The following is a 27,869-nucleotide window of genomic DNA, read 5'->3' on the forward strand; positions in this document are numbered from 1 at the left end:
ATGCATTTATAAAGCCCTTTTTACATAAGCAGATGTCAAAGTGCTATACAGAAACCCAGCCTAAAACCCCAAACAGCAAGCAATGCAGATGTAGAAGCACAATGAGGTTCATTTTGAGAAAAGACTGCTAACCTTGATAGCTATCTATGTATAACTAATTTCTCTCACGATTATAAAGCAAACAAAAAAACATTTAAAAACAGCATATTATTGGCCTAAAAGGTTTGCTGTGTTAGCCCAGTCTATCTTATCTAGGGTCCAGGGTCAGGATTGCCTTCAGAAAGTTTTCACACCCCTTGAATTTTTCCACATTTTGTGTTAGCCTGAATTTAAAATACATTAAATTATTAATTCCTTTGTCACTGGCCTACACACAAAACCCCATAATGTCAAAGTGGAATTATATATTTTTTAATTATTTTACTAATTAATTAAAAATGAAAAGCTGAAATGTCTTTAGTCATTAAGTATTCAACCCCTTTGTTATGGTAAGTCTAAATAAGTTCAGCATTAATGTTTAACATTTTTTTTTATGACTTCATCTCTGTACCCCACACATGCAATTATCTGTAATGTCTATCAGTCGAACAGTGAATTTCAAATACAAAGACCAGGGAGGTTTTCCGATGCCTCGCACAGAAGGCCACCTATAGGTATTTCAATATATATATATATTTTTAAAGCAGACATGAAATATCTCTTTGGGCATGGTGAAGATATTACACTTTGGATGGTGTATCAATACATCCAGTCACAACAAAGATACAGGCATCCTTCCTAACTCAGTTGCCTGAGAGGAAGGAAATCGCTCAGGGATTTCACCATGAGGTCAGTAGTGACTTAAAAATAGTTAGAGTTTAATGGCTGTGAGAGGAGAAAACTGAGGATGGCTCAAGAAAATTAGAGTTACTCCACAGTACTATCCTAATTGACAGAGTTAAAATAAGGAAGCCTCTACAGAATAACAATATTCCAATACATGCATCCCGTTTGCAACAAGGCACTAAAGTAATACTGTAAAAAATGTGGCAAAGCAATAACACTGTATTCAGGGCAAAAAAAGTGTATGTTCGGGGCAAATCCAATTCAACACATTACTGAGTACCACTCTCCATCTTTTCAAGCATAGTGGTGGCTGCATCATGTTATAGGCATGCTTGTAATCGTTAAGGAATGTGGGGGTTTTCAGGATAAAAAGTTAACGGAATGGAGATAAGCACAGGCACAACCCTAGAGGAAAACCTGGTTCAGTATGCTTTCCACCAGACATTGGGAAATTAATTCACCTTTCAGCAGGACAATAACCTAAAACAAGGCCAAATATACACTGGAGTCGCTTACCAAGATGACGTTAAATGTTTTGACTTAAAGCAGCTTAAATCTATGGCAATACTTAAATGGCTGTCTAGCAATGATCAACAACCAACTTGACAGAGCTTGAAGAATTGAAACAATCGTGTGCAAATATTGGACAATCCAGGTGTGCAATGCTCTTAAGAGACTTAGCCAGAAAGACATAACAGCTGTAAACACTGTCAAAGGTGATTCCAACATGTATTGACTCAGGATTGTGAATACATATGTAAATTAGATAGCACATTTCTTAAATTAAATACAGTTAACATTTCTAAAAACATGTTTAGATGAATGAGAGAAAAAAATATATTGAATACCTTTTGAATTCAGGCTGTAACATGACAAAATGTGGAATAAGTCAAGGGCTATGAATACTTTCTGAATGCATTGTATTTCCAGCCCCCAAACATGGAAACGGAAAGAGACGTCTGTCACACAAAACACCACAAAGTCTAATGACATTTTGACGATTTTTCATTAGGCCAGAATTTATACATCCACTGCTGTCCACGTGTCTCTGTCAGCCATTCATCACTGCATTGGAAAAATGTCAGTGTTCCCGTCTAACCACGTCGAATTTTGGAGAAGTTATACCACTGGTTTTCAAGTCCATTCGCAAATTGTTCATGCCTCAACTATGCCGTAGCCTAATGAAAAATAATGGTGTAATAGCCTACAGTTTTCTTGACATTTTGCTTGCATTATTGTGATTGGCTCATGTTTTACCGGTACGGCGTACCCCCACTATTTATTTTGCCGGGACGCCACCAGGACCACCTTACTTTCATCCTGATTACATGTCACCATACTCTATACAAGGGCCGTGTGCATTTTCTGCTGGTGTGTCCTGAGGTAGCTCCTCTCTGAAAACCTCTTCCCACAGTGCGTACAGGAGAATGGCCTCTCTCCCGTGTGGACCTTCAGGTGCATCTTCAGCTGGTCTTGGCGGGAGAACCTCTTCTCACACTGGGGGCAGCTGAAGGGTTTCTCCCCTGTGTGGACCATCTGGTGCCTCTTCAGGTGGTCCTGGCGGGAGAATCTCTTCTCACACTGGGTACAACTGAAGGGGTTCTCCCCTGTGTGGACCCTCTGGTGGATCTCCACCTTCTGGAGGCACCTGAAGCCTTTGTTACAGAACATGCAGAGGAACCGTTTCTCTTTACCATTGCCTGATGTGCCTCTCCCTCCCTGAACCTGGGCTCCAGCCCTGTTGTTTGAGTTCAATACCTGATCGAAATGGTGTGAACCGGAAGGCCCCATCGACGTGGACACTGGGTCGCGATCCTTGAACGCGTGTAAAGGAGAATTGGTTGTGACATTTAGATTTGTCTCCAAGCTTCCCCTGTAATCTAAGAAATCTCTGCTCTGTGAGTGTCCATCTCCTAGGTGACTATCTGCATTCCGTGCAGGAGGAGCATCGCCCTCCACTTTCACAGTCACCTCATCTACCACAATAACCTCCCCTTTCCTATCTAGACACCTTTCAGAATATACACTACAACTGTACCGGTTCCAGTCTTCTCTAGACAGATCAGTCTGTGTCTCTAAACCCAAGGACATGTTGCCAGGGTCCATCTCTGTATCATAAGAACAGGAGAGATCATCAACCCCAGTGTCTAGCACGTCACCATCTCCAAGGGAATGAACCGTCCTCTGGCTCTGATGAAATACCGGTAAGTAATCTGAGCCAGGAGCAGGAGGACAGCCCAGTCTACCCAGCCCCTCTGGGTCTGATCTGTGGTCAGACCCTGTGTGTAAGAGCCGGTGTGTTACATTTAAAGTATCAGTGTCTGTCTCTGACTTGAGATTGACATTCAGAGCGGTGGCCAGGTCCTCTGAGGCTACAGGGTGCGCCACTCCAGCCGCTGCTCCAGTCTGGATGTCTCTGCTGTGTTGTGGGTCCTCCTCTCCTTCAGTACGCTCCTGCTTGACCCCAGGACCTGCAGCCTCTGCATCTACAGACTGACAAGAACAGAGGAGGTTATAATCGATATAATTGGATAACAATGTCTTAGGGAGTCTCACAAACTCCTACACGGCATATACATATTGATGCAAGCCAGTGAATAGCTGAGGAAAGCATTTCTGAAATTAACAAGCCACATTTAATGTACTGTAATTCTGATGTTACACTATGACACTAACCTCTATCACGATAGCATGCTGGGTTGAGGGTTCATTCCCCTCATCTATAGCTATGGGTTGGTCATTTCTCCACCCATTGTGTCCCGCTGGCTTTACAATGTTCCTGTGGCCTCCAGTGAGATGCCCTTCACCTAAGAGAGTGATTGGGGGAAAGGGGTGGTTAGATTAGATCATGTGAATGCTCAACACTATATTATACATTATTTACACAGTCTACAATTGGCAGGAATGTAAGGTAACACTTCTTATAACTTGTTGACATACTATTTATTGATTGATTATGTTCCATGCATCACATTATTTTAAAAGTATGATAATAGGAAATTCAGTAAATCAAGAATCTGGGTAGAATATGGTGGTGTATTTGTGCAAGAATTTGTCCTGACTGGTAAAATAAAAGTAAAATACAACAAATGTGCAAGATAGTATGCAATTCTTCCCCTGATTACTTAGCAAGACCCAATTCTGGGTAACACTTCTAAACGCATGCGAAACGGGACGAAAGCCCCGCAGCCTCGGCCTCCTGCAAAATGTACCTCTTGCCATTCCTCTGTATCGCTCTCGCATTGTCCTCTCTGCGCGCTCCCGTGCTGCCTTCAGTTCCAGTAGCTGTAGTTTCCTCCGTAATGCCCTGTTTTCTTTCTGGCTTTGAGTTATTTCCAAACGAAACACTGCATAGTCATCGTCTACGAGTTTACTGATCTCTGCCACGGCTGAATTCGCTAGCACCTCCATGATGGAGACTATTTGAGTGTGAAACACCATACAGTTAGCCATTGTTAGTTAGCTAGCTAGCGTTACCTAGATAACGTCTATCAACCAAGTCCTGTCTCCAACGAGAATTAAAGACTGCATAGGGTAAATATGTGATGCTGTGCAGTTAAATTAATCATATTTTAAATTAACTTGATGTTAATAAACGTCAAAATAACAACAATAAAAACGCCAAGGTGGAAATTGTTCTTCGTCATTGTTTCCTTCCGTTTACACTGTAGAGAAAGTATATTATTGGTTAGCGTCATAGCGCAAATGGTGTTGCAAAATAAAAAGTTGTGCGCTCTGTTCTTTGAATTACGGTACCAGAGATACTGGATACAATGACGGGATGCTTGTATCCCCGCCCTAACAATGGGACTCGTTGTCCACAGAGCGGAACGGCTGACTGTCAAACTCCAGCCTAAGCCTATGGAGACCCTTCGTGGCCTTGGTGGAGAAGAAGAAAAAAAAAACAGCCAGACTAAATCGTTAGCTCAGTTTTGTTTTATTTGTTCCGCCTGTTTTCTTTTTATCCATTCCATCTTATTTTATCCTTTACCTCAGAATTTGTTTTATCAATTCCTGTGTTTTTTTTTTTTAAGTCCGGGGGTCCAGAGTTTTGCCTTATCTGGTTGGCTAAACCAGAGGTTCTCAAACCTGTCCCCGTAGACCCCCAGCCGGTTCATGTATTTGATCTGTCCCAGAGCTAACGCATCTAATTTAACTTGCAAACTAATCATCAAACCCTTGACTAGGTGAATAAGTTGAACTAGTTCAGGGCTCAAACAACATTGTGAAACATCTGGGGGTCCCCGAGGAGAGGTTTGAGAACCACTATATGGGCAATGATGGAACCAGATTGTTTCTAATCAGGTCATATGGTTTAAAAAAAAATCTGTGATTGGACAATAGAACGAACAGGGCTGAGTTTGCTTTAAGAAGGGTTGCAATTGTGTAGGAATTTGCATCTGCAATTAAAAAGTTACTCACACAGTAAGTCATCAATATTGTGCTGGTCTATTAATTCCAGGCAATTATTTTGGATGGCTAAGGTCTAGGTAGACTAGCCACCCGAAGTTGGAATATAAAGCAAATTTGGTCACATTCACATTTTCTCTTAACACAAATAAATAGGCCTATTTTAGGCTATAAATACATGACTTAAGATATAAATACACAACTTTACCGCTTCGTTTCCCCTGGCAGGAGGGGATCAGAGCCGATAGGCTTCACTAGGCTACCGCAGCTGTGGCTGTTATCAGTAGGCTACAGTTGATCAGACTGAAACACAGATTAATTGTGCACAAGTTGACAAATCATGAAGCAAATCAGTGTAAACATTTTCAATGCCTTTGTGTCAATATTTTTTTATCACACAGAATCAAAAGTGTTGGGGCATATGCCAGCTCAACACACGTTTTCCTGGCGGCCCTGCTATGCTTATCTCTGCAACACGGATTGATGGAAATCGCCACACAATGCTAGAAATGAAGAAACATATGTAAATATACATACATGTATACAGTTGAAGTCGGAAGTTTACATACACTTTGGTTGGAGTCATTAAAACCCGTTTTTCAACCACTCCACAATTTTCTTGTTAACAAACTATAGTTTTGGCAAGTCGGTTAGGACATCTACTTTGTGCATGACACAAGTGATTTTTCCAACAATTGTTTACAGATAGAATATTTCACTTATAATTCACTGTATCACAATTCCAGGGGGTCAGAAGTTTACATACACTAAGTTGACTGTGCCTTTAAACAGCTTGGAAAATTCCAGAAAATGATGTCATGGCTTTAAAAGCTTCTGATAGGCTAATTCACATTATTTGAGTCAATTGGAGGTGTACCTGTGGATGTATTTCAAGGCCTACCTTCAAACCCAGTGCCTCTTTGCTTGACATCATGGGAAAATCAAAAGAAGTCAAGACACTTGTCTTGGCTGTGGAAGCTTGTGGAAGGCTACCCGAAACGTTTGACCCAAGTTAAACAATTTAAAGGCAATGCTACCAAATACTATTTGAGTGCATGTAAACTTCTGACCCACTGGGAATGTGATGAATTAAATAAAAGCTCAAATAAATCATTCTCTCTACTATTATTCTGACATTTCATATTAAAATAAAGTGGTGATCCTAACTGATCCAAAACAGGGAATGTCTACTAGGATTAAATGTCAGGAATTGTGAAAACGGAGTTTAAATTTATTTGGCTAAGGTATATGTAAACTCCCGACTTCAACTGTATATATATATTCTATACTATTTCGAAATGTAGATTTAATATCTTGACATTTTGAGACAGTATACATTTAGTTATTTTTGGGGGGTGGCGGGAAGGGGCTTCCAAACCTTCCTCCCTCTGATGAGTAATGTACAATTGTTAACATAAACATACCATGGCGCTTGGCTGCACCATGTTTTACTGGCCGTGTATAGCCCTAATATCATGCATAAGGGGTAAAATACTGGGTCGCGGGGATAAGAGGCGCGCAAAATGGACAACTGTCGAGTTTGCACAAAGTTTTGCCTATTTGATTTGCATCATAAACATTCAGTTATGAATGTTAGTGAAATTCCTGGCTTTTCATCATAATTTGAAGCATGTAATTAACAGAGTATAATTACATTTAGGCTGCAATGTTTTTGCCCACGTGGAATCGTCATGGTAGCCTACAAAAGGAGAATGCCGTTTAGGCCTAGAGATAGGGATACCCCTCCAGACCTAGTAGGGTAAGAGTTGAATCTCACGTTAACCGCCTGGATTCAATACAAAAGAGAGTGAGATGTTATGCTAGCCTCATGAATAGACCGTCTCCAATTTTAAGAGACAACTCCGATATAATGTGTTTGTTTTTTCTCTCGAAGTTCCCATGATGTCACGTGCATCACACTTACTGTATATGTAGGCCATGCTATTTTAGACTACGTTTTCACACAAAAAAGACGGTCCCTAAATTCTTTACAATAATTTGATGGATTTGGACTTTGTTGGCAACCCCTAGAGCCTGAACATATATTCTGTGCTAACTGGCTTTTGGACCGCGAAGCCAGTTCCACTTGCTTGTTTTTATTGTTCCCCTCTAATCAGATACTGATTTAGACGTGGGTCCAATTAATTATCAGGTAGAACAAAACCAGCAGATGCCAGACCTCGTAGGGTTAAGGTAGAATACCCCCGATCTGCAGCCGCCACAATCATCATCCTCATCTCTGGTAGGAACTGAGATAATTGAGTGCGCTCAAATGTGATTTTTTATTGGGTACCCAGTTCATTAAATATGTGTATTTCTGTATTGGATACAACTATTGTGAACGAATGACACTTGTCATTGCGGTTGATCTTAGAACATAAGAGAATTAAAACTAAATTAAACTTAAATTTCAAACATATCACTGAGTCCACTATTCATTCGTTTTTTTCTTGCTTAATTAGATGACATTGCTTTAGATGTAGATGAATGTAAACTTTTTTTAGGCTTACAGTGTCTTCTGAAAGTATTCACACCTTGACTTTTTCCACATTTTGTTGTGTTACAGCCTGAATTTAAAATGGACTACATTTTATATACATTTTTTTGTCACTGGCCTACACACTAACACATTCATTAGAATCTGAAAAGGTGAAGTGTCCTGAGTCAATAAGTATTCAACCCCTTTGTTATGTCAAGCCTAAATAAGTTCAGGAGTAAAAATGTGCTTAAGTTGCATGGACTCACTCCGTGTGTAATAAGTGTTCAACATGGCTTTTGAACTGAGACAATTATCTGTAATGTATGTGGGGTACCTCATCTCTGTACCCCCACATACAATTATCTGTAATGTATGTGGGGTACCTCATCTCTGTACCCCCACATACAATTATCTGTAATGTATGTGGGGTACCTCATCTCTGTACCCCCACATACAATTATCTGTAATGTATGTGTGGTACCTCATCTCTGTACCCCCACATACAATTATCTGTAATGTATGTGGGGTACCTCATCTCTGTACCCCCACATACAATTATCTGTAATGTCTCTCAGTTAAGCAGTGACTTTCAAACACAGATTCAACCATAAAGACCAGGGAGGTTTTCCAATGCCTTGCGAAGAAGGGCACCGATTGGTAGATGTCAAATTAAATTACAATCATTTAAAAAAGCAAATATTGAATATCCCTTTGGGCATGGTGAAGTTATTCATTACACTTCAAATCAAATTTTATTGGTCACATACACATGGTTAGCAGATGTTATTGTGAGTGTAGCGAAATGCTTGTGCTTCTAGTCCCGACAGTGCAGTAACACCTAACAATTCCACATCTATCTAATACACACATCTAAGGGGTGGTATATAAATATATGGATGAGCGATGACCGAGCGGCATAGGCAAGATGCAATGGATGGTATAAAATACAGTATATACATTGGATGGTGTATCAATACGTCCATTCACTACAAAGATACAGGCATCTTTCCTAACTCAGTTGCCGGAGAGGAAGGAAGCCGCTCAGGGATTTCACGAGGCCAATGGTGACTTTAAAAGAGTTCGAGTTTAATGGCTGTGATAGTAAACGGAGGATGGATCAACATTGTAATTACACCACAATACTAACCTAATTGGCACAGTGAAAAGAGAGCCTGTACAGACCAAAAAACATGCATCCCGTTTGCAACAAGGCACTACAGTATACTGCAAAAAAATGTGGCAAAGCAATTCACTTTTTCCTGAATATAGTTATGTTTGGGGCAAATACAACACAGTGAGTACTACTCTCCATCTTTTCAAGCATAGTGGTGGCTGCATCATGTTAGATTTATTTGATCATTTAAATCCATTCAACCACGCATCTGGATAACGCATTTTAAAGTAATCGAGGATGACAAGTTTGAAAACGTATTTCCATTGTGGTCCTCTTAATTAAATGGCTCAAACAATTTAAGAACATTAACATGTAGACCCAACCTACTAGGAATACTTGGGTTACAGATATGAATACATTTTTGAACTAGTATAGTGCTTTTCAAAGACTCAAAGCGTATAAATAGTCAAACAAATGTAAATTATCGAGATTGAAATCTTCAGGCAGCTTGGGATGAAGTTGAGGCAGTTTGGACTTTAGGGTCAGTGGAAAGGCAGTGGAGGTTCAGTAGAGGGGGCATCGAGGGGACAGCCAAGGTGAAACAAAGACAGTCTGAAAGAAAACAGGCCACCGCACCTGCTTCTCTGAATGGTCAGTCACTTCATTGGAGCTGCTTCTCTGGTACTGGTCCTCCATTGACAAGAATGTAGCACCCACCTGGGTGATGCCACCGCTGCTGAAAAGCCACATCTTGGCAGTGGTTAGGTGCATTCCTTGAACTTTCTCTGCTACAGTGGTAAGAAAAAGGTATGCGAACCCTTTGGAATTACCTGGATTTCTGAATAAACTGGTCATCAAATGTTCTGCTCTTCATCTAAGTCACAACAATAAACAGTGTGCTTAAACTAATAACACAAATTATTGTATTTTTTGTGTCTATTGAATACAAGATTTAAACGTTCAGTGTAGGTTGGAAAAAGTATGTGAACCCCTAGGCTAATGACTCCTCCGAAAGCTAATTGGAGTCAGGAGTCCGCTAACCTGGAGTCAAATCAAGCAGATGTTGGTTAGAGCTGCTCTACCCTAAAAAAACTCACAAAACTTGAGTTTACTATTCACAAGAAGCATTGCCTGATGTGAACCATACCTTAAGTCTTCTGAGATCTCTTTCGTTTAAGATTAAGAAATGTTGACTTGCATAAAGCTGGAAAGGGATACAAAAGTATCTCTAAAAGCCTTGATGTTCATTAGTCCATGGTAAGAAATATTGTCTATAAATTGAGAAAGTTCAGCATTGTTGCTACTCTCCCTAGGAGTGACCGTCCTACAAAGATGACTGCAAGAGCACAGCGCAGAATGCTCAATGAGGTTAAGAAGAATCCTAGTGTCAGCTAAAGACTTACAGAAATCTCTGGAACATCTCTATTGACTAGTCTACGATAAGTAAAATACTAAACAAGAATTGTGTTCATGGGAGGACACCACGTAAGAAGTCCCTGCTGTCCAAAAAAAACTGCTGCACGTCTGAAGTTTGCAAAAGTGCACCTGGATGTTCCACAGCGCTACTGGCAAAATATTCTGTGGACAGATGAAACTACAGTTGAGTTGTTTGGAAGTAACGCACAGCACACCAACATCAAAACCTCATCCCAACTGTAAAGTATGGTGGAGAGATCATCATGGTTTGGGGCTGCCTCAGGTCCTGGATAGCTTGCTATCATCAATGGAAAAATGAATTCCCAAGTTTATCAATACATTTTGTAGGAGAATGTTAGGCTGTCTGCCAATTGAAGTTCAACAGAAGTTGGGTGATGCAACAGGACAGCGACCCAAAACACAGAAGTAAATCAACAACAGAATTGCTTCAACAGATGAAAATATGCCTGACCCGAGTCCTGACCTCAACCCGATTGAGATGCTGTGTCATGACCTCAAGAGAGCAGTTCACACCAGACATCGCAAGAATATTGCTGAACTGAAACAGTTTTGTAAAGAGGAATGGTGAAAAATTCCTTCTGACCGTTGTGCAGGTCTGAGGATGGTCAACCAGTTATTAAATCCAAGGCTTGACTTTTCCCACCCTGCACTGTGAATGTTTACATTGTGCTCAAAGACATGAAAACATATCATTGTTAGTGTGTTATTAGTTTAAGCAGACCATGTGTCTATTGTTGTGGCCTAGATGAAGATCAGATCAAATTTTATGACCAATTTAGGCAGGAATTCAGGTATTTCCAAAGGGTTAACAAACTTTTTCTTGCCACTAAGTATTCAACCCCTTGGTTAGGAGCTTTAACTGGAACTTTCTCTGTTACCTCTGGACACAGCATGCAGTCCTTGTTGTAATATTTCCAAACAGATTAAACAAACAGCCAGCAAGCTATCAAGCCAAAATACTTCATTTACGATCCTGCAACTTTAAGAGTCAAGACCACAGGATATAGTGATCAAACCCTAGAGCAGCCAAAACGAAAATATAAAAATGCAAAAAGAAACAATCAAAATTATTTAAAAAAAGATATACAATATTCACACTACTCTTCCTAGGCTTATGTCTGCTTGTAATCGTTAAGGACTGGGGAGTTTATCAGGATAAAAAGAAAATAACAGAATGGAGTGAAGGACCTGAAATTGTTGTCGAGCAATGATCAACAACCAATTTGACAGAGCTTGACAAATTTTTAGAAGAATAAAATCGGCACATGTTGCACAAACCAGGTGTGGAAAGGGCTTACAGCGATTACGCTGCCAAAGGTGATTCTAACATGTATTGACTCGGAGGGTTGAATACTAAGCTAATAAAGATAGTTTTTTTATTTTTTTAAACAAATGTAAGAAATTCCATTTTGTGTAGATCATTGACAAAAAAAATAACAATTAAATCCATTTTAATTCCACTTTGTAACAACAAAATGTGGAAAAAGCCAAGGGGTGTGAATACTTTCTGAAGGCACTGTATATATATATGCCTTATACTGTATTTTACACCATGTCTGGATGCAATATTCTACCCAGGAATATTAAACGCTGAAATCTAAACATCAGATATTGGGTGGAATGGTTACTTCCTATGTTATAGAGTGGAATGGTTTTTCTGCTGGTGTATCCTGAGGCAGCTCCTCTCTGAGAACCTCTTTCCGCAGTGCGTACAGGTAAATGGTCTCTCTCCTGTGTGGACCTTCAGGTGGATCTTAAGCTGGTGCTGGCGTGAGAACCTCTTCTCACACTGAGAGCAGCTAAAGGGTTTCTCCCCTGTGTGGACCCTCTGGTGTCTCTTCAGGCTACCAGCCTGGGCGAAGGGCATGTGACACTGGGTACAGCTGAAGGGTTTCACCCCTGTGTGGACCCTCTGATGCCTCTTCAGGTTGCCAGCCTCTGCGAAGCGCAAGTGACACTGGGGGCAGCTGAAGGGTTTCTCCCCTGTGTGGACTCTCTGGTGGATCTCCACCTTTTGGGAGCAACTGAAGCCTTTGCTACAGAACATGCAGAGGAACCTTTTCTCTTTACTATTGCCTGATGTAGCTCCCCCTCCCTGAGCCTGGGCTCTAGCCCGGTCGTTTGAGTTCAATACCTGATCGAAAAGAACGCGGCCGTGTGAATCAGAAGGCCCCATCGACGTGGACACTGGGTTGCGATCCCTGAACGCCTGTAAAGGGGAGTGGGTTGCGACATTTAGATTTGTCTTTAAGCTTTCCCTGCTGTCTAAGAAATCTCTGCCTTGTGAGTGTCCGTCTCCAAGGTGACTATCTGCATTCCATGTGGGAGGAACATCGCCCTCCACTTTCACATCATCTACGATCAGACCCTCCCCTTTCTTATCTAGGCACCCTTCAGAGTATACACTACTACTGTACCGGTTCCAATCACCTCTAGATGGACCAGTTTGTGTCTCTAAACCCAAGGGCGTGCCAGGGTCCATCTCTGTAGTGTAAGAACAAGACGGTTCATTGCCAGTCTCGTCACCTGAGTCTCGATGGGAATGAACCGGGCTCGGGTTATCGTAAAGTAAATACTCTGAGCTGGGAGCAGGAGGACAGCCCAGCCTCCCCAGCCCCTGTCTCTCTCTGTGTAAATGCCTTTGTGTTACAGTTAAAGTCTTGATGTCTGTCTCTGACTTGAGGACGGCATCTGGCCTTCCACTGACTTCCGTGATGCTGCTTCTGATCCTGGGCTGTGCTGGGGTGGTGGTGGGGTCCTCCGTGGCTACAAGGGGTGGTCCAGTCTCTCCAGTCTGGATGTCTCTGCTGTGCCGTGAGTCCTCCTCTCCTTCAGACATCTCGTGCTTGACCCCAAGACCTGCAACCTCTGCAGACTGACACGAAAGGAGGTTATTACCGGTACATGAGTTGATGTCGTAGGGAAGTCTAACAAACTTCCTTATGGCAGATAAATGAGGACGTACATCTAAGACGGTGAATAGCTGAGGGGTGCCTTTCTGAAATAAAAAGGCCACATTTGTTTTATAAAAAGTAACTCATTTTAACATAACACTATTACACTGACCTCTATCATGATAATGTGCTGGGTTGAGGTTCCACTCCCCTCATCAACAGTGATTGGTTTATCATCTCTCAGTGTATTATGTCCCACTGGCTTCACAAAGATCCTGTGTCCTCCAGTGACATGTTCTTCACCTGAGAGAGTGATTGGGGGAAAAGAGGTGGTTAAGTACTGTTAATGCTCAATGATATATTGTACACTATTGACTATTGACACAGAAATGGCAAAGATGTCAGGTAAAACTTCACATAACTTCTTGATATACTAAACTCAGCAAAAAATGTCTAAACACTTTCAACTGTGTTTACTTTCAGCAAACTTAACATGTGTAAATATTTGTATTAACATAAGATCCAACAACTGAGACAAACTGAACAAGTTCCAAAGACATGGAATAATGTGTCCCTGAACAAATGCGGGGTCAAAATCAAAAGGAACAGTCAGTATCTGGTGTGGCCACCAGCTGCATTAAGTACAGCAGTGTATCTCCTCGTCATGGACTGTACCAGATTTGCCAGTTCTTGCTGTGAGATGTTACCCCACTCTTCCATCAAGGCACCTGCAAGTTCCCGGACATTTCTTGGGGGAATGGCCCTAGCCCTCACCCTCCAATCCAACAGGTTCTAAACGTGCTCAATGGGATTGAGATCCGGGTTCTTCACTGGCCATGGCAGAACACTGACATTCCTGTCTTGCAGGAAATCACGCACAGAACGAGCAGTATGGCTGGTGGCATTGTCATGCTGGAGAGTCATGTCAGGATGAGCCTGCAGGAAGGGTACCAAATGAGGGAGGAGGATGTCTCCCCTGTAACGCACAGCGTTGAGATTGCCTGCAATGACAACAAGCTCAGTCCGATGATGCTGTGACACACTGCCCCAGACTATGACGGACCCACCACCCCCCAAAAAAATTGATCCCGCTTCAGAGTACAGGCCTCGGTGTAACGCTCATTCCTTTGACGATAAACGCGAATCCGAATATCACCACTGGTGAGATAGAACCGTGACTCGTCAGTGAAGAGCACTTTTTGCCAGTCCTGCCTAGTCCAGCGACGGTGGGTTTGTGCCCATAGGTGACGTTGTTACCGGTGATGTCTGGTGAGGACCTGCCTTACAACAGGCCTACAAGCCCTCAGTCCAGCCTCTCTCAGCCTATTGCGCACAGTCTGAGCACTGATGGAGGGATTGTGCGTTCCTGGTGTAACTCGGGCAGTTGTTGCCATCGTGTACCTGTCCCGCAGGTGTGATGTTCGGATGTATCGATCCCGTGCGGGTGTTGTTGCACGTGGTCTGCCACCGCGAGGACGATCCCCTGTCCATCCTGTCTCCCTGTAGCGCTGTCTTAGGCGTCTCACAGTAATTTATTGCCCTGGCCACATCTGCAGTCCTCATGCCTTCTTGCAGCATGCCTAAGGCACGTTCACGCTCATGAGTTGGGACCCTGGCATCTTTCTTTTGGTGTTTTTCAGAGTCAGTAGAAAGGCCTCTTTCGTGTCTTAAGTTTTCATAACTGATCTTAATTGCCTACCGTCTAAGCTGTTAGTGTCTTAACGACCATTCCACAGGTGTATGTTTATTAATCCGGAAAAAGGGACGTTTCTTTTTTTGCTGAGTTTATTTATAATCAATCTATTAAATTCCATGCATCACATTGTTTTCATTCAGTAAATAATAAGAAATGTGGTAAATCAAGAATCTGATTCGAATGTGATAGTGTCTAAGCCAATCAGTCGAATTATTGCATATTTTCCAAAAACTGACCAAGACCCGATTCTGGGTAACACATCTGAACACATGCAGCGTTGAACAGAGCGACAGGCCGCGCAGCCTCATGCCTTCCGCAAAATGTACCTCTTGCCATTCCTCTATATCGGTCGAGGACCTTGACACTACTGGCGAGGACGCGCTCTCGTGTTGTTCTCTCTGCGCGCTCCCGTGCCACCTTCAGTTCCAGTAGTTTCCTCCGCAATGTCCTGTTTTCTTTCTGGCTTTGACTTATTTCCAAACGAAGCACTGCATAGTCGTCGTCTACTAGTTTACAGATCTCTGCCACCGCAGCATTTGCTAGCACCTCCATGATGGAGGCTATTTGAGTGTGAAAAACCATACAGTTAGCCATTGTTAGCAGTTAGCTAGCGTTACCTAGATAACATCTATCAACCAAGTCCTTAACCCGAATTAGACATTACATACGGTAAGTATATGATGATGTGCAGTTAAATTAGTCATTTTAAGTTCCAGGGTTTTAATAAACGTCTAAATAAAAACGTTAACGTGGAAATTTTTCTTGGTCACTTCACTTCCGTTGACTTATTTTTCTTCCTGTGAGTTTCCAGCCGACTATCTGCTGTCTTCTTCGTCGTCTTGTGCGTTTCCGGCAGACTAGATGATGTACTGTGAATTGCTGTCTTTCTCAGGTCGGAATGCGAATTAATAATAGCCTCACACCAGTAGGTGCAGGCTGGTGGAATATAGAAAAGACAACAGCTTCCTTGGTATTTCGCTTTGCCTATCATTTGAGCTCAAAATTGTTACAAGCAAAAATGCGGTTAGTCAGCTCATGGAAGAATGTCCTATCCTCAGCATACCACCGGCAATATAACATACTTCAATCTCTACCTCGCCACCTTCCTCACACTTCCCATCTGTGTGTTTCATCACTAACAATAACCCAACCTCACTCCCCATACCCACTGACCTTCCTCACAGAATTATGGATAGAGAAAAACTGCCTTCTTCTTCTCTCCCACTCACGTTGCCACTCCTGGGTCAGCCCCTCTGCTATGATGCTCCAACATTCCATCCCTCCTAATGGGACCACCACATTTACCTCCTCCCTCTTCAGAGCTGTCTTCGCTACCTTATCTGCTGCTTAATTTCCCCAACCCCAACATGAGCTGGGGGACCACTGTTCCCTTAATGTTTTGGGTGGCACTGAGCAAATTTCAGTTTGTGTGGACATAAACTAGAATGTTGTGAGAATTCTGTGGAACTTCCTGCGCACATTTTAGGTCCTGTACCCGCTTCAAGTTGAAGTTTTAGACTATCCAATAGGCTATTGTGGCTATTTGAACATAATGTGGTCCTATCAGAGTGTCCTAGCAACAAAACCACTGATGCAATAACATTTTCACGTGGAAATAGCTTTTGAATTCTATGATAAATGAAATTTATTATGGATCCAGCCAAATTAAGGCAGTTATACAATTTTAAAAACAGACCTCAGTCCCCTACTCCACTACCACATATCTACAACACAAAATCCATTGGTACTTGTGTGTATAGTGCGTACAGTACATTTGGAAAATATTCAGACCCCTTGACCTTTTCCACATTGTTACCTTACAGCCTTATTCTAAAATTGATTAAGTTGTCCCCCCCCCCATAAATCTACACACAATACCCCATAATGACAAAGCAAAAACAGGTTTTTAGAAAAATTTGCAAATGTATTAAAAATAAAAGCAGCACATTTACATAAGTATTTCAGACCCTTTACTCAGTCCTTTGTTGAAGCACCTTGGGCAGCGATTACAGCCTTGAGTCTTCTTGGGTAAGATGCTACAAGCTTTGCACACCTGTATTTGGGGAGTTTCTCCACTTCTCTGCAGATCCTCTCAAGCTGTCAGATTGGATGGGGAGCATTGCTGCATAGCTATTTTCAGATCTTTCCAGAGATGTTCAATTGGGTTCAAGTCCTGGCTCTGGCTGGGCCACTCAAGGACATTCAGAGACTTGTCCCGAAGCCACTCCTGCGTTGTCTTGGCTGTGCGCTTAGGGTCGTTGTCCTGTTGGAAGGTGAACCTTTGCCCCAGTCTGAGCTCCTGAGTGCTCTGGAGCAGGTTTTCATCAAGGATCTCTCTGTACTTTGCTCCATTCATCTTTCCATCGATCCTAACTAGTCTTCCCAGTCCCTGCCGCTGAAAAACATCCCCACCGCATGTAGCTGCCACCACCATGCTTCACCGTAGGGATGGTGCCAGACTTCCTCCAGACGTGACACTTGGCATTCAGGCCAAAGAGTTCAATCTTGGTTTCATCAGAGTAGAGAATCTTGTTTCTCATGGTCTGAGAGTCTTTATGTGCCCTTTGGCAAACTCCAAGAGGGCTGTCATGTGCCTTTTACTGAGGAGTGGCTTCCGTTTGGCCACTGATTGGTGGAGTGCTGGAGAGATGGTTGTCCTTCTGGAAGGTTCTCCCATCTCCACAGATGAACTGTGGAGCTCTGTCAGAGTGACCATCGGATTCTTGGTCACCTCCCTGACCAAGGCCCTTCTCCGCCGATTGCTCAGTTCAACCGGGCGGCCAGCTGTGGGAAGAGTCTTGGTGGTTCTAAACTTCTTACATTTAAGAATGATGGAGGCAACTGTATTCTTGGGGACCTTCAATGCTGCAGAAATGTTTTGGTACCCTTCCCCAGATCTGTGCCTTGACAAAATCCTGTCTCGGAGCTCTACAGACAATTCCTTGGACCTCATGGCTTGGTTTTTGCTGTGACGCGCACTGTCAACTGTGGGACCTTATATAGACAGGTGTGTGCCTTTCCAAATCATGTCCAATCAATAGATTCTATTTTTTATTTTTTATTTAATTGAACCTTTATTGAACTAGGCAAGTCCGTTAAGAACAAATTCTTATTTACAATGACGGCCAAACCCGGACTACGCTGGGCCAATTGTGCGCCACCCTATGGGACTCCCAATCACGGCCGGTTGTGATACAGCCTGGATTCGAACCAGGGTGTCTGTAGTGACGCCTCAAGCACTGAGAGGCAGTGCCTCAGACCGCTGCGCCACAGGTACACTCCAATCAAGTTGTAGAAACATATCAAGGATGATTAATGGAAATAGGATGCACCTGAGCTCAATTTCGAATCACATAGCAAAGGGCCTGAATACTTAAGTAAATGTGATTTTTTAAATTGATTTGCAAACATATCTAAATATTTTTTCGCTTTGTCATTATGGGGTATTGTGTGTAGGTTGATGAGAAATATAATTTAATCCATTTTAGAATAAGGCTAACGTAACAAAATGAGGACAAAGTCAAGGGGTCTGAATACTTTCCCGAATGCGCTGTATGTTATTGTGTGTGTGTGTATGTCTGCTTGTGTTGCTTCACGGTCCCGCTGTTCCATAAGGTGTATTTTAATCTTTTTTTCTTTAAAAAAAATCTAATTTTACTGCTTGCGTCGGTTACTTTATATGGAATAGAGTTCCATGTAGTCATGGCTCTATGTAGTACTGTGTGCCTCCCTTAATCTGTTCTGGACTTGGGGGCTGTTTAGAGATCTCTGGTGGCATGTCTTGTGGGGTATGCATGGATGTCTGAGCTGTGTGCCAGTAGTTCAAACAGACAGCATTCAACATGTCAATACCTCTCACAAATACAAGTAGTGATGAAGTCAATCTCTAATACACTTTCAGCCAGGAGAGATTGACATGCATGTTATTCATGTCAGCTCTCTGTGTACATCCAAGGGCCAGCCGTGCTGCCCTGTTCTGAGCCAATATAGGCTATGTGGTGTTTTTCTACAAGGACATTTTATTTATTTGATGTAGAGATTCCGGTAAACTCTGTTTCCTTTCATGTGTCCTACCAATAATTATTGGATTATTCACCATGGTAACCAGTTAGTATAAAAACAGAATTAGCAGTTATTTCTCGGTTTTCAGTCAGTAACTTTAGGGAGTGAACATTATTCAAAATCGGACCTCTCTGAAATGAAAATGTATGGCCCTCCCTTCAGCAAAATATATTTGACCTAAATCCTACCTGAACGCTTGAAGAAAAGAAAAAAAGTGACTCTCCACTACACCCAAAATAATAAGTGGATAGCAGATAACAAAGCTACCATTTACCCTCACTTCTTGGACAGACCAGAGCCTTAGATATGCAGTTTTACAAACTGTTCTTCGTCCTGTAAGCATTACTTGGCAATGCAGGAATTTTGATAACGCAAAGGGCTGCGGGCCAGAAGGTTGTGGGTTCGCAGACCACCGTGAACAAGAGTAGGGGTGGAAAGATCTCCTTTTATAGTAAAAGCATTGCATGAATCTATCATCATATTTGCAGGTCAGAGAAATTGAAATGTCATGCAACTCTATGTCCTTTTACATCAAACAAATTTGCGAAATTACAGGCTAAGAATGGACTGATGTGTTCATCTTACCATATTTCTCCAATGCCAAATCAGTGTTTTGTTTGCAGCAAAACTGTCCGTTTGCAAATCATTTAATTTGTGACATCATTAGGAATCTGAGCATGGTACATTCAAAAGTTGGGCCTATACCTTTCCAGCCCAAACAGAGTAGGTCTACCAACTAAGAAAATGTAAGCTTTAACTGCTGGCAACTCTTCTTCTGTGGCTTAACCCAAAGAGAGGTCACAAGTGTTCCCCTAAAAGATGTCTGGGTTTGAACAGCTTCTGTTGTACAGAAAAACAAATATTCCAAAACATACATCCTCTGTTTGCAACATGGCACTTCATTAATGCTGCAAAAAAATTGGCAAAGAAATGCACTTTTTGTCCTGAATACAAAGCGTTTAGTTTGGGGCAAATCCAACAACACGTCACTGATTACCACTCTTTATATTTTCAAGCATGGTGGCGGCTGCTTCATGTTATGGATATGCTTATCATCGGGAAGGACTAGGGAGTTTTTTGGGGGGGAAATAAAATAGGTGAATGGAAGTAATGAAATAGGCATTTGTGAACATCATATAGCCTACACCAGTGGTCGCCAACCTATTCTGAGTCAAGATCCCTTTGAGTCAAAATGCATGCCGAGATCTACCGCTCTGATTTTTTAAATAACATGACTTAAATGTAAGCCTATGCAACATTAACCAATTCAAATCAGTACTGTAGCAATGAGGTTTGTGCAGTAAGCTATAGGCCCAATACATTATCACAGCATACTGGCTTTGCTTGAATTTACCTGTCAATGCATTGTTGTTTGGGACATTTTCTGTATTTATATTTCAAAATTTGAGGTAGGCTATATGATCACACCGGTAATAGATCCATTGTTGTATTACTTGTGAGGGACAGCTGAGTGAGCATACATTTAAATCATTTGCTTTTTATTTTAATGGGCTGGTGCCTGCATCTGATGTTCAGTCTCAGCAGAGGGAGAGAGCAGCAGACTGAGTGTCCGTCTCTCAACATCCCTCCACCCTCCCTTTCCTCCCCTCCACTGACACTGACCATAAAGGGACACCGCCTTCCAGCTGATGGCGAAACTCGAGTCGCACTACATTATTTCTGCCTCATGCACAAATTCATGTTGTTACTGCTATGAACAGAGAAAGTGAAATATTCCTTGATATTAAAAAAGACCCAAGCCGCTAAGAATAACAAGGCTTATAGAGCCACTTTCCTCCTCATTCATTACTGCTGCACTGCTTGTTGTAGCGCTGAGTGGAAATAGGAAGAACGTGCATTGTATGGTTTATAAAAGTGTGAAATACAAAGTGTTGACAGTTCTGAGTAAGAACTTAAACATGAACTCACTCATAAAAACAGCAGCTCTTTGCTGTGTTCGTTGACAGTCTCTCTCTAGTCATGGTTTTAAACGTTTTGAAATCTCACAGTATCAATTTTGTCATAGCTTTCTTTCATGCCTGCTACTTTACTGCAGACTCTGTCATCTGAGCATTCTGATTGGCCAGCGGTAGCACAGTGCACTTGATTTCCTCTCCAGGCCCACCGGAAGGCAGAGTTTGTACCTTCAGACACATGAAATAGCAACAGTTTGCCTACCCGGCACGCAGGGTAGCTGGATTGGCTGCACCTACCACCAACAGCATATATATATATATATGCTGAAAGCTATGATCCCTTATTGTTGTAACTTGTTATATCCACTTCAATCAATGTCGATGAAGGGGAGGAGACAGGTTAAAGGAATTTTAAGCCTTGAGGCAATTGAGACAGGGATTGTGTATGTGTGCCATTCAGAGGGTTATTGGGCAAGAGAAAATATTTAAGTGCCTTTAAAACGGGGGATGGTAGTAGGGGCACTGGTTTGTGTCAAGAACTGGAACGCTGCTGGGTTTTTCAAGCTCAACAGTTTCTCGTGTGTATCAAGAATAGTCCACCACAAAGGAACTTGACACAAATGTGGGAGGCAATGGAGTCAACACGGGCCAGCATCCCTGGGAAATGCTTTCGACATCTTGTAAAGTCCATGTCCCTGACGAATAGAGTCTGTGCTGAGGGCAAAAGGGGGTGGTACGACTCAATATTAGGAAGGTGTTCTTAATGTTTCATACACTCCGTGTATATCACACAATGCCTGGATGCAATATTCAACACTGAAATCTGTTACACTCGTTATTCTAAATGAATCTGTGGATATATTCCGCTGACAACAATATCAATCTATTTGTCTTTGTGCAGGGTTTCATCTAAATGTCAGAGGATATCAAGTGGAATGGTTACTTTCTATGTTATAGAGTGGAGTGGTTTTTCTGTTGGTGTATACTGAGGTAGCTCCTCTCGGAGAACCTCTTCCCGCAGTGTGTACAGGCAAACGGCTTTTCTCCCGTGTGGACCTTCAGGTGCATCTTCAGGTTGCCAGCCAGGGCGAAGCGCATGTGACACTGGGTACAGCTGAAGGGTTTCTCCCCTGTGTGGACCCTCTGGTGCCTCTTCAGGTCACCAGCCTGGGAGAACCTCTTCTCACACTGGGGGCAGCTGAAGGGTTTCTCCCCTGTGTGGACCATCTGGTGTCTCTTCAGGTTGCCAGCCAGGGCGAAGCGCATGTGACACTGGGTACAGCTGAAGGGTTTCACTCCTGTGTGGACCCTCTGGTGGATCTCCACCTTCTGAGGGCAGGTGAAGCCTTTGTTACAGAACATGCAGAGGAACTGTTTCTCTTTACTATTACCTGATGTGGCTCCCCCTCCCTGAGCCTGGGCTCTAGCCATGTCGTTTGAGTTCAATACCTGATCAAAAAAGATGTGGCCATGTGAATCGGAAGGTGCCATTGATGTGGACACTGGGTCGCGATCCCTGAATGTGTGTAAAGGGGAGTGGGTCGGGACATTTAGATTTGTCTTTAAGCTTCCCCTGTAATCTAAGAAATCTCTGCCATGTGAGTGTCCTTCTCCTAAGTGAGTCTCGTCTACATTCCATGCCAGAAGAGCGTCGCCCTCCACTTTCACAGTCACTTCATCAACCACTATAACCTCCCCTTTCTTATCTAGGCACCCTTCAGAGTATACACTACTACTGTACTGGTTCCAGTCCGCTCTAGACAGATCAGTCTGTGTCTCCAAATCCAAGGGCATGTTGCCACGGTCCACCTCTGTAGAGTAAGAACAAGACGGATCATTGCCAGTCTCTAATGTGTCACCTGAGTCCCGATGTGAATGAACAGTCCTCGGTCTCGGATTACTGTAAAGTAAAAACTCTGATCCGGTAGCAGGTGGACAGACCAGTCTCCCCAGCCCCAGACTCTCTGGGTCTGGCCTGTGGTCAGATCCTGTGTGTAAAAGCCTCTGTGTTACAACTAAAGTCTCTGTGTCCATCTCTGACTTGAGGGCCGCGTTCGAAGTTCCACTGACCTCCACCATGCTGCATCGCGTCCTGGGCTGGGGCGCAGCAGTGGATAGGTGATCCGTGGCTGCAGGGGGCACTAGTACAGCCGCTGTTCCAGTCTCGATGTCTCTGCTCTGTTGTGGGTCCTCCTCTCCTTCAGTCCTCTCCTGCTTGACCACAGAGGATCCTCCAGGACCTGCAGCCTCTGCAGACTGACAAAAAGAGAGAGGGTTATTACCAGTACATGAGTTGAATTGGATAACAATGTCGTAGTGAAGCCTCACAAGCTCCTCTATGGAAGATAAATGAGGACGTACATGTATGCAAGTGAATAGCTGAGGGGAGCCTTTCTGAAATAAATGGCCACATTTGATATACAGTCACAATAATGTTTAATGCAACCCTATTCCACTAACCTCTATCATGATAACGTGCTGGGTTGAGGTTCCACTCCCCTCACCGACAGTGATTGGTTGGTCATCTCTCCATGTATTGCGTCCCGCTGACTTCACAAAGCTCCTGTGGCCTCCAGTGAGATGTCCTTCACCTGAGAGAGTGATTGGGGGAAAAGAGATGGTTAGGTTAGGTACTGTCAATCATCAACAGTACATTGTACACTATTGATACTGTCTACAATTGGCAAGGATGTAAGGTAATACTTCTCATAACTTACTGATATACAATGTATTGATCAATGTATTATGTTCCATGCATCATATTGTTTTCATTGAGTAAATAATAGGAAATGCAGTAAATCAAGAATCTTGTTAGAATATGATAGTGTCTTTTCACATGCATACAGTATGCAATAATTCCTCTGATTAGCTATCTAAAAACTGACCAAGACCCAATTCTGGGTAACAAATCTAGACATAAATGACAGGCAGCATTGGCCTTCTGTAAAATGTACCTCTTGCCATTCCTCTGTATCGGTCGAGGATCTTGACACTACTGGGACGACCTGCGACGACGCGCTCCCGCAATGTCCTCTCTGCGCGCTCCCGTGCCACCTTAACTTCCAGTAGTTTCCTCCGTAATGCCCTGTTTTCTTTCTGGCTTTGAGTTATTTCTAAACGAAACACTGCATAGTCGTCGTCTACGAGTTTACAGATCTCTGCCACGGCTGCATTCGCTAACACCTCCATTACGGAGGCTATTTGAGTGTGAAAAACCATACTGTTAGAGTTAGCCATTGTTAGCAGCTCGACAACTAGCGTTACCTAGATAACATATATCAACCAAGTCCTGTCTCCAACGCGAATTAAACACTATAGCCGGTAAGTATTTGATACTTTGCAGTTAAATTAGTCACATTTTGAATTCCAGAGTGTTAATAACCGTTTAAATAACAACAATAAAAAGGCTAACGTGTTAATTACTCTTGGGCACTGTTCGCGTCCGTTAACTTCTTCGTGTTAACGGACTAGACGCTGTGTTGCGGTATTGCTGCCGTTCACAGTTCGGAGTGTGAATTGCACATTTCTCGAATCCCGAAATTGAGATCTGAACCGAATTGGATCTGTAAAATTCCCAACCGACACCTACAGGACCCCGTCATTTTGAATCCGAGGTGGGTCGAACCAAAATATTTCAGAGATGAGAGTGAATCAGATCCAAATTGGGTCTGGTCTATCAGATCAGACACGGTGCCCATGTTTATGGATTTAGGGTTGGACCTGGTGGGTTCCTTGATAATTTGTGTGAGATTGAGAGCATCTATCTTAGATTGTAGGACTGACGGGGTGTTAAGCATATCCCAGTTTAGGTCACCTTGCAGAATGAACTCTGAAGATAGATAGGGTGCAATCATTTCACATATGGTGTCCAGGGCACAGCTGGGAGCTGAGGGGGGTCTATAACAGGTGGCAACAGTGAGAGACTTATTTCTGGAGAGATACATTTTTTAAATTAGAAGCTCCAACTGTTTGGGCATAGACCTGGAAAGTATGACATAACTTTGCAGGCTATCTCTGCAGAAGATTGCAATTCCTCCCCCTTTGGCAGTTCTATCTTGACAGAAAATGTTGTCGTTGGGGATGGAAATCTCAGAATTTTTGGTGGCCTTCCTTAGCCAGGATTCAGACACGGCAAGGACATCAGGGTTGGCAGGGTGTGCTAAAGCAGTGAGTAAAACAAACTTAGGGAGAAGGCTTCTGATGTTAACATGCATGAGACCAAGGCTTTTTCAGTTACAGAAGTCAACAAATGAGAGTGCCTGGGGACATGCAGGGCCTGGGTTAACCTCCACATCACCCGAGGAATAGAGGAGGCGTAGGATGAGGGTATGGCTAAAGGCTATCAAAACTGGTTGTCTAGTGCGTTGGGGACAGAGAATAAAAGGAGCAGATTTCTGGGCGTGGTAGAATAGACTCAGGGCATAATGTACAGACGGGTATGGTGGGGTGCGGGTACAGTGGACTTAAACCCAGGCACAGAGTGATAATAAGAAAGGTTGCATCTCTGGACGGGCTAGTTATGCTGGGTGAGGTCATCACATGTGTGGGAAGTGGGACAAAGGAGGTATCTGAGGTATGTTGAGTGGGACTAGGGGCTCCACAGTAAACTAAGAAAATAACTATCCTAAACAACAGTGTGCAAGGCATATTGACATTTGAGAGAGACATACAAGCCAGGCATAAAGGTGTTGATTGGGAGAGCTAGCTAAGGCAACAACGTAACATAAACACGCGTCACTTTCGGTACGGTTTTGGAGGCATATGTACCTTATCAGCGAGAATAAAACGTTTAAACTAAAGGTTCAATTGATACACACCATGATAGGGTTAGTGTTCCAAAAAGGCCATATCTCAATGTTACAGTGGTTGTTTACTGAAGACAACCTGTGCTCATTAGCTATCTAGCATGTATGGATCTGTGTGTAAAAAAAATGCTACAGTAAATGTATCTTTATTATTTTAGATTCTTTCTTGCGTGTGAAAGAGAAGGGCCATATTTTTCGAGAGCCAAATCACAAGAGGTTTCTAAACGTTAAAACACAGCATCAGCAGGATTGTAGTTGGGAGAAGACTGAATGCCGCCTAGTGTTTTTGAGAGCGAGTAGGCAGTTAACGTTAACATCATCCTCTACTCTCTTTACTGATTCAGCATAAAAACCTGTCTTTCTCGCACCAGGCACTTCTAATCCCCAGCAACATGGGCACCCCCACAATTGACAGAGTTTATTTTTCAACTGATACCACACCGTCCCATACCCTCCTGCACACTTCTCACATCTCGGACTCTTCCTCCTACACACTGCTGCAACATCGCCATAAGCTTGGGATCTAAAACATCCTTTGTGGGTTTGGCTAAAAAGCTCTCACAGGATAACTGGCATATCCTAACATTACTTTTTCTGGTAAAGACTCCGCTTCAAAACTCAAAATGACAGACAGTGTCTTCTCAGTTTCACCTTTTGTGTGAGTTTCTCAGGCAGACTACACGCTGCATTGCTGCCTTTCTCAGGTCGGAGTGTGACACATTTTAAACAACTAATAGCCTCACACCTGTAGGTGCAGGCCGGTGGAATAGAGGAAAAAAACAACCGCAGTCTTGTCAACAGCACCCCATTCTGCCTTTCACTCCCCAGATACCTACTGACCTTCCTCTCAGAATTCTGGATAGAGAAAAACTCCCCCCCCCCCCCCCCCCCACACCCCTCTCTCCCACTCACGTTGCCACTCCTGGGTCAACCCTTCTGCTATGATGTGCCTACATTCCATCCCCCTAATAGGACCACCACATCTACGTCCCTCTTCAGAGCCACCTCATCTGCTGACTCATTTCTCCCTATCCCAATATGAGTTGGGCTCACTGAAAACCTACTTTACACCCTTTCTTCCCCACCCTATAAAGTGCCATCAACAGCTGTTATCAGGTCTGGGCGTGCCTTTGACTAACCTTCTCTCAGCCTGACCGGGCTAGTCGCAGAGTCTGAACACACAATTACCCCTTTAGGTCCCACTTCTTCCACCCATCCCAATACCCACACTAGTGCTAGCATTTTAGCAGAGGAAATTGAAGCTCCATCAGACAGCCGCCTACCCTGGTGTATCTGAAACTGGGGAATATGTATCCCAAACCCTGTTCTCCCACTGTCTGGGTCCCTTGACCCATCTGTGAAAATCTGCAATTAGGGACCCCACAACGGCCACAGATGCACCTCAACCATCACAGAAGGCTTTCCGCAGTCCTCGGCCCTTATTTCACAGAGAACAGCCACCGAGGAACACACGGCCAGCAGACAGGAGTCACATAGCTTGGCCTACCTCCTCCTCTTCTCACTCCAGTTCCCTCACCTCCCCATTCCCATGTCTCTCCCAACAGACACCTTGCGGGGTGAGATGAGTCATGCCCCCATACTTTCATCCCATAGAGCATGGCCAGCTTAGCTCGTCGCAGCCTCAACGAAACCACCCCCATTTCAACCAACAAAGCAGGGATAGGGGGAATAGACACTGTGCTGCATATTGCTGCCTCTTACAGGTCAGAATGTGAATTGCACGTTATCAAAAAAAAGTGGGGAAGGGAAAAAATAAATAATAATCTAACCCTACACATGCACTGAGTGTACAAAACATTAAAGACATCTGCTCTTTCCATGAGATAGATTTCACCTGGATAGTCTATGATCCTTTATTGATGTCACTTGTTAAATCCGCTTGAAGGGGAGAAGACAGGTTAAAGAATGATTTTTAAGCCTTTAGACAATTGTGCCATGGATTGTGTGTGTGCCATTCAGAAGGTAAATGGGCAAGACACAATATCTGAGTGCATTTGAACGGCGCACCGGTTTGTGTCATTTGATCCACCTCTACACTCAAAACCGCAAGGCACATGACGTGGAGTGCCAGCCGCCTCTGCTCTGGAGAGCAAGGCATAACAGGTCAATCACCGAGGCGTGGGATATGGAGCATCTGTTGTCTCTGGGCAGAGAATGCACCAAAAATCTAAACCCTTCCCCTCCTCGAAAATTTTACAGATGTAACAGTT

At 43.1% G+C, this 27,869-nt stretch overlaps 3 protein-coding genes across 3 annotated transcripts in view; all 3 read right to left on the reverse strand.

The window, feature by feature from the left end:
• Window positions 1-836: 836 nt before the first annotated feature.
• Window positions 837-4,654, reverse strand: LOC115146733 (uncharacterized). The gene is made up of 3 exons (XM_065004025.1): window positions 4,038-4,654; window positions 3,502-3,632; window positions 837-3,318 (listed from the first exon to the last, which is right to left on the reverse strand). The coding sequence occupies exons 1-3, from the start codon at window positions 4,276-4,278 to the stop codon at window positions 2,167-2,169; spliced, it is 1,524 nt and encodes a 507-aa protein (XP_064860097.1). The 5' UTR covers window positions 4,279-4,654; the 3' UTR covers window positions 837-2,166.
• A 6,962-nt stretch (window positions 4,655-11,616) lies between these two features.
• Window positions 11,617-15,768, reverse strand: LOC115146734 (zinc finger protein 2-like). Its single transcript, XM_029688792.2, has 3 exons — window positions 15,182-15,768; window positions 13,332-13,462; window positions 11,617-13,140 (listed from the first exon to the last, which is right to left on the reverse strand). Exons 1-3 carry the CDS (start codon window positions 15,447-15,449, stop codon window positions 11,902-11,904), a joined length of 1,638 nt encoding a protein of 545 aa, XP_029544652.2. The 5' UTR covers window positions 15,450-15,768; the 3' UTR covers window positions 11,617-11,901.
• A 3,778-nt stretch (window positions 15,769-19,546) lies between these two features.
• The window catches only part of LOC115145752 (uncharacterized), a 30,861-nt gene continuing 22,538 nt past the window's right edge, over window positions 19,547-27,869 (reverse strand). The window contains exons 9-11 of the mRNA XM_065003335.1: window positions 23,788-24,097; window positions 23,294-23,424; window positions 19,547-23,089 (exon numbers count right to left, since the gene is read on the reverse strand). Of these exons, the coding sequence (XP_064859407.1) occupies window positions 21,785-23,089; window positions 23,294-23,424; window positions 23,788-24,097 (1,746 nt within the window). The 3' untranslated portion in view covers window positions 19,547-21,784. The remainder of the gene's footprint in view (window positions 23,090-23,293; window positions 23,425-23,787; window positions 24,098-27,869) is intronic.

The sequence above is a fragment of the Oncorhynchus nerka genome, linkage group LG18 (genome assembly GCF_034236695.1).
Source record: "Oncorhynchus nerka isolate Pitt River linkage group LG18, Oner_Uvic_2.0, whole genome shotgun sequence".
Classification (NCBI taxonomy): domain Eukaryota; kingdom Metazoa; phylum Chordata; class Actinopteri; order Salmoniformes; family Salmonidae; genus Oncorhynchus; species Oncorhynchus nerka.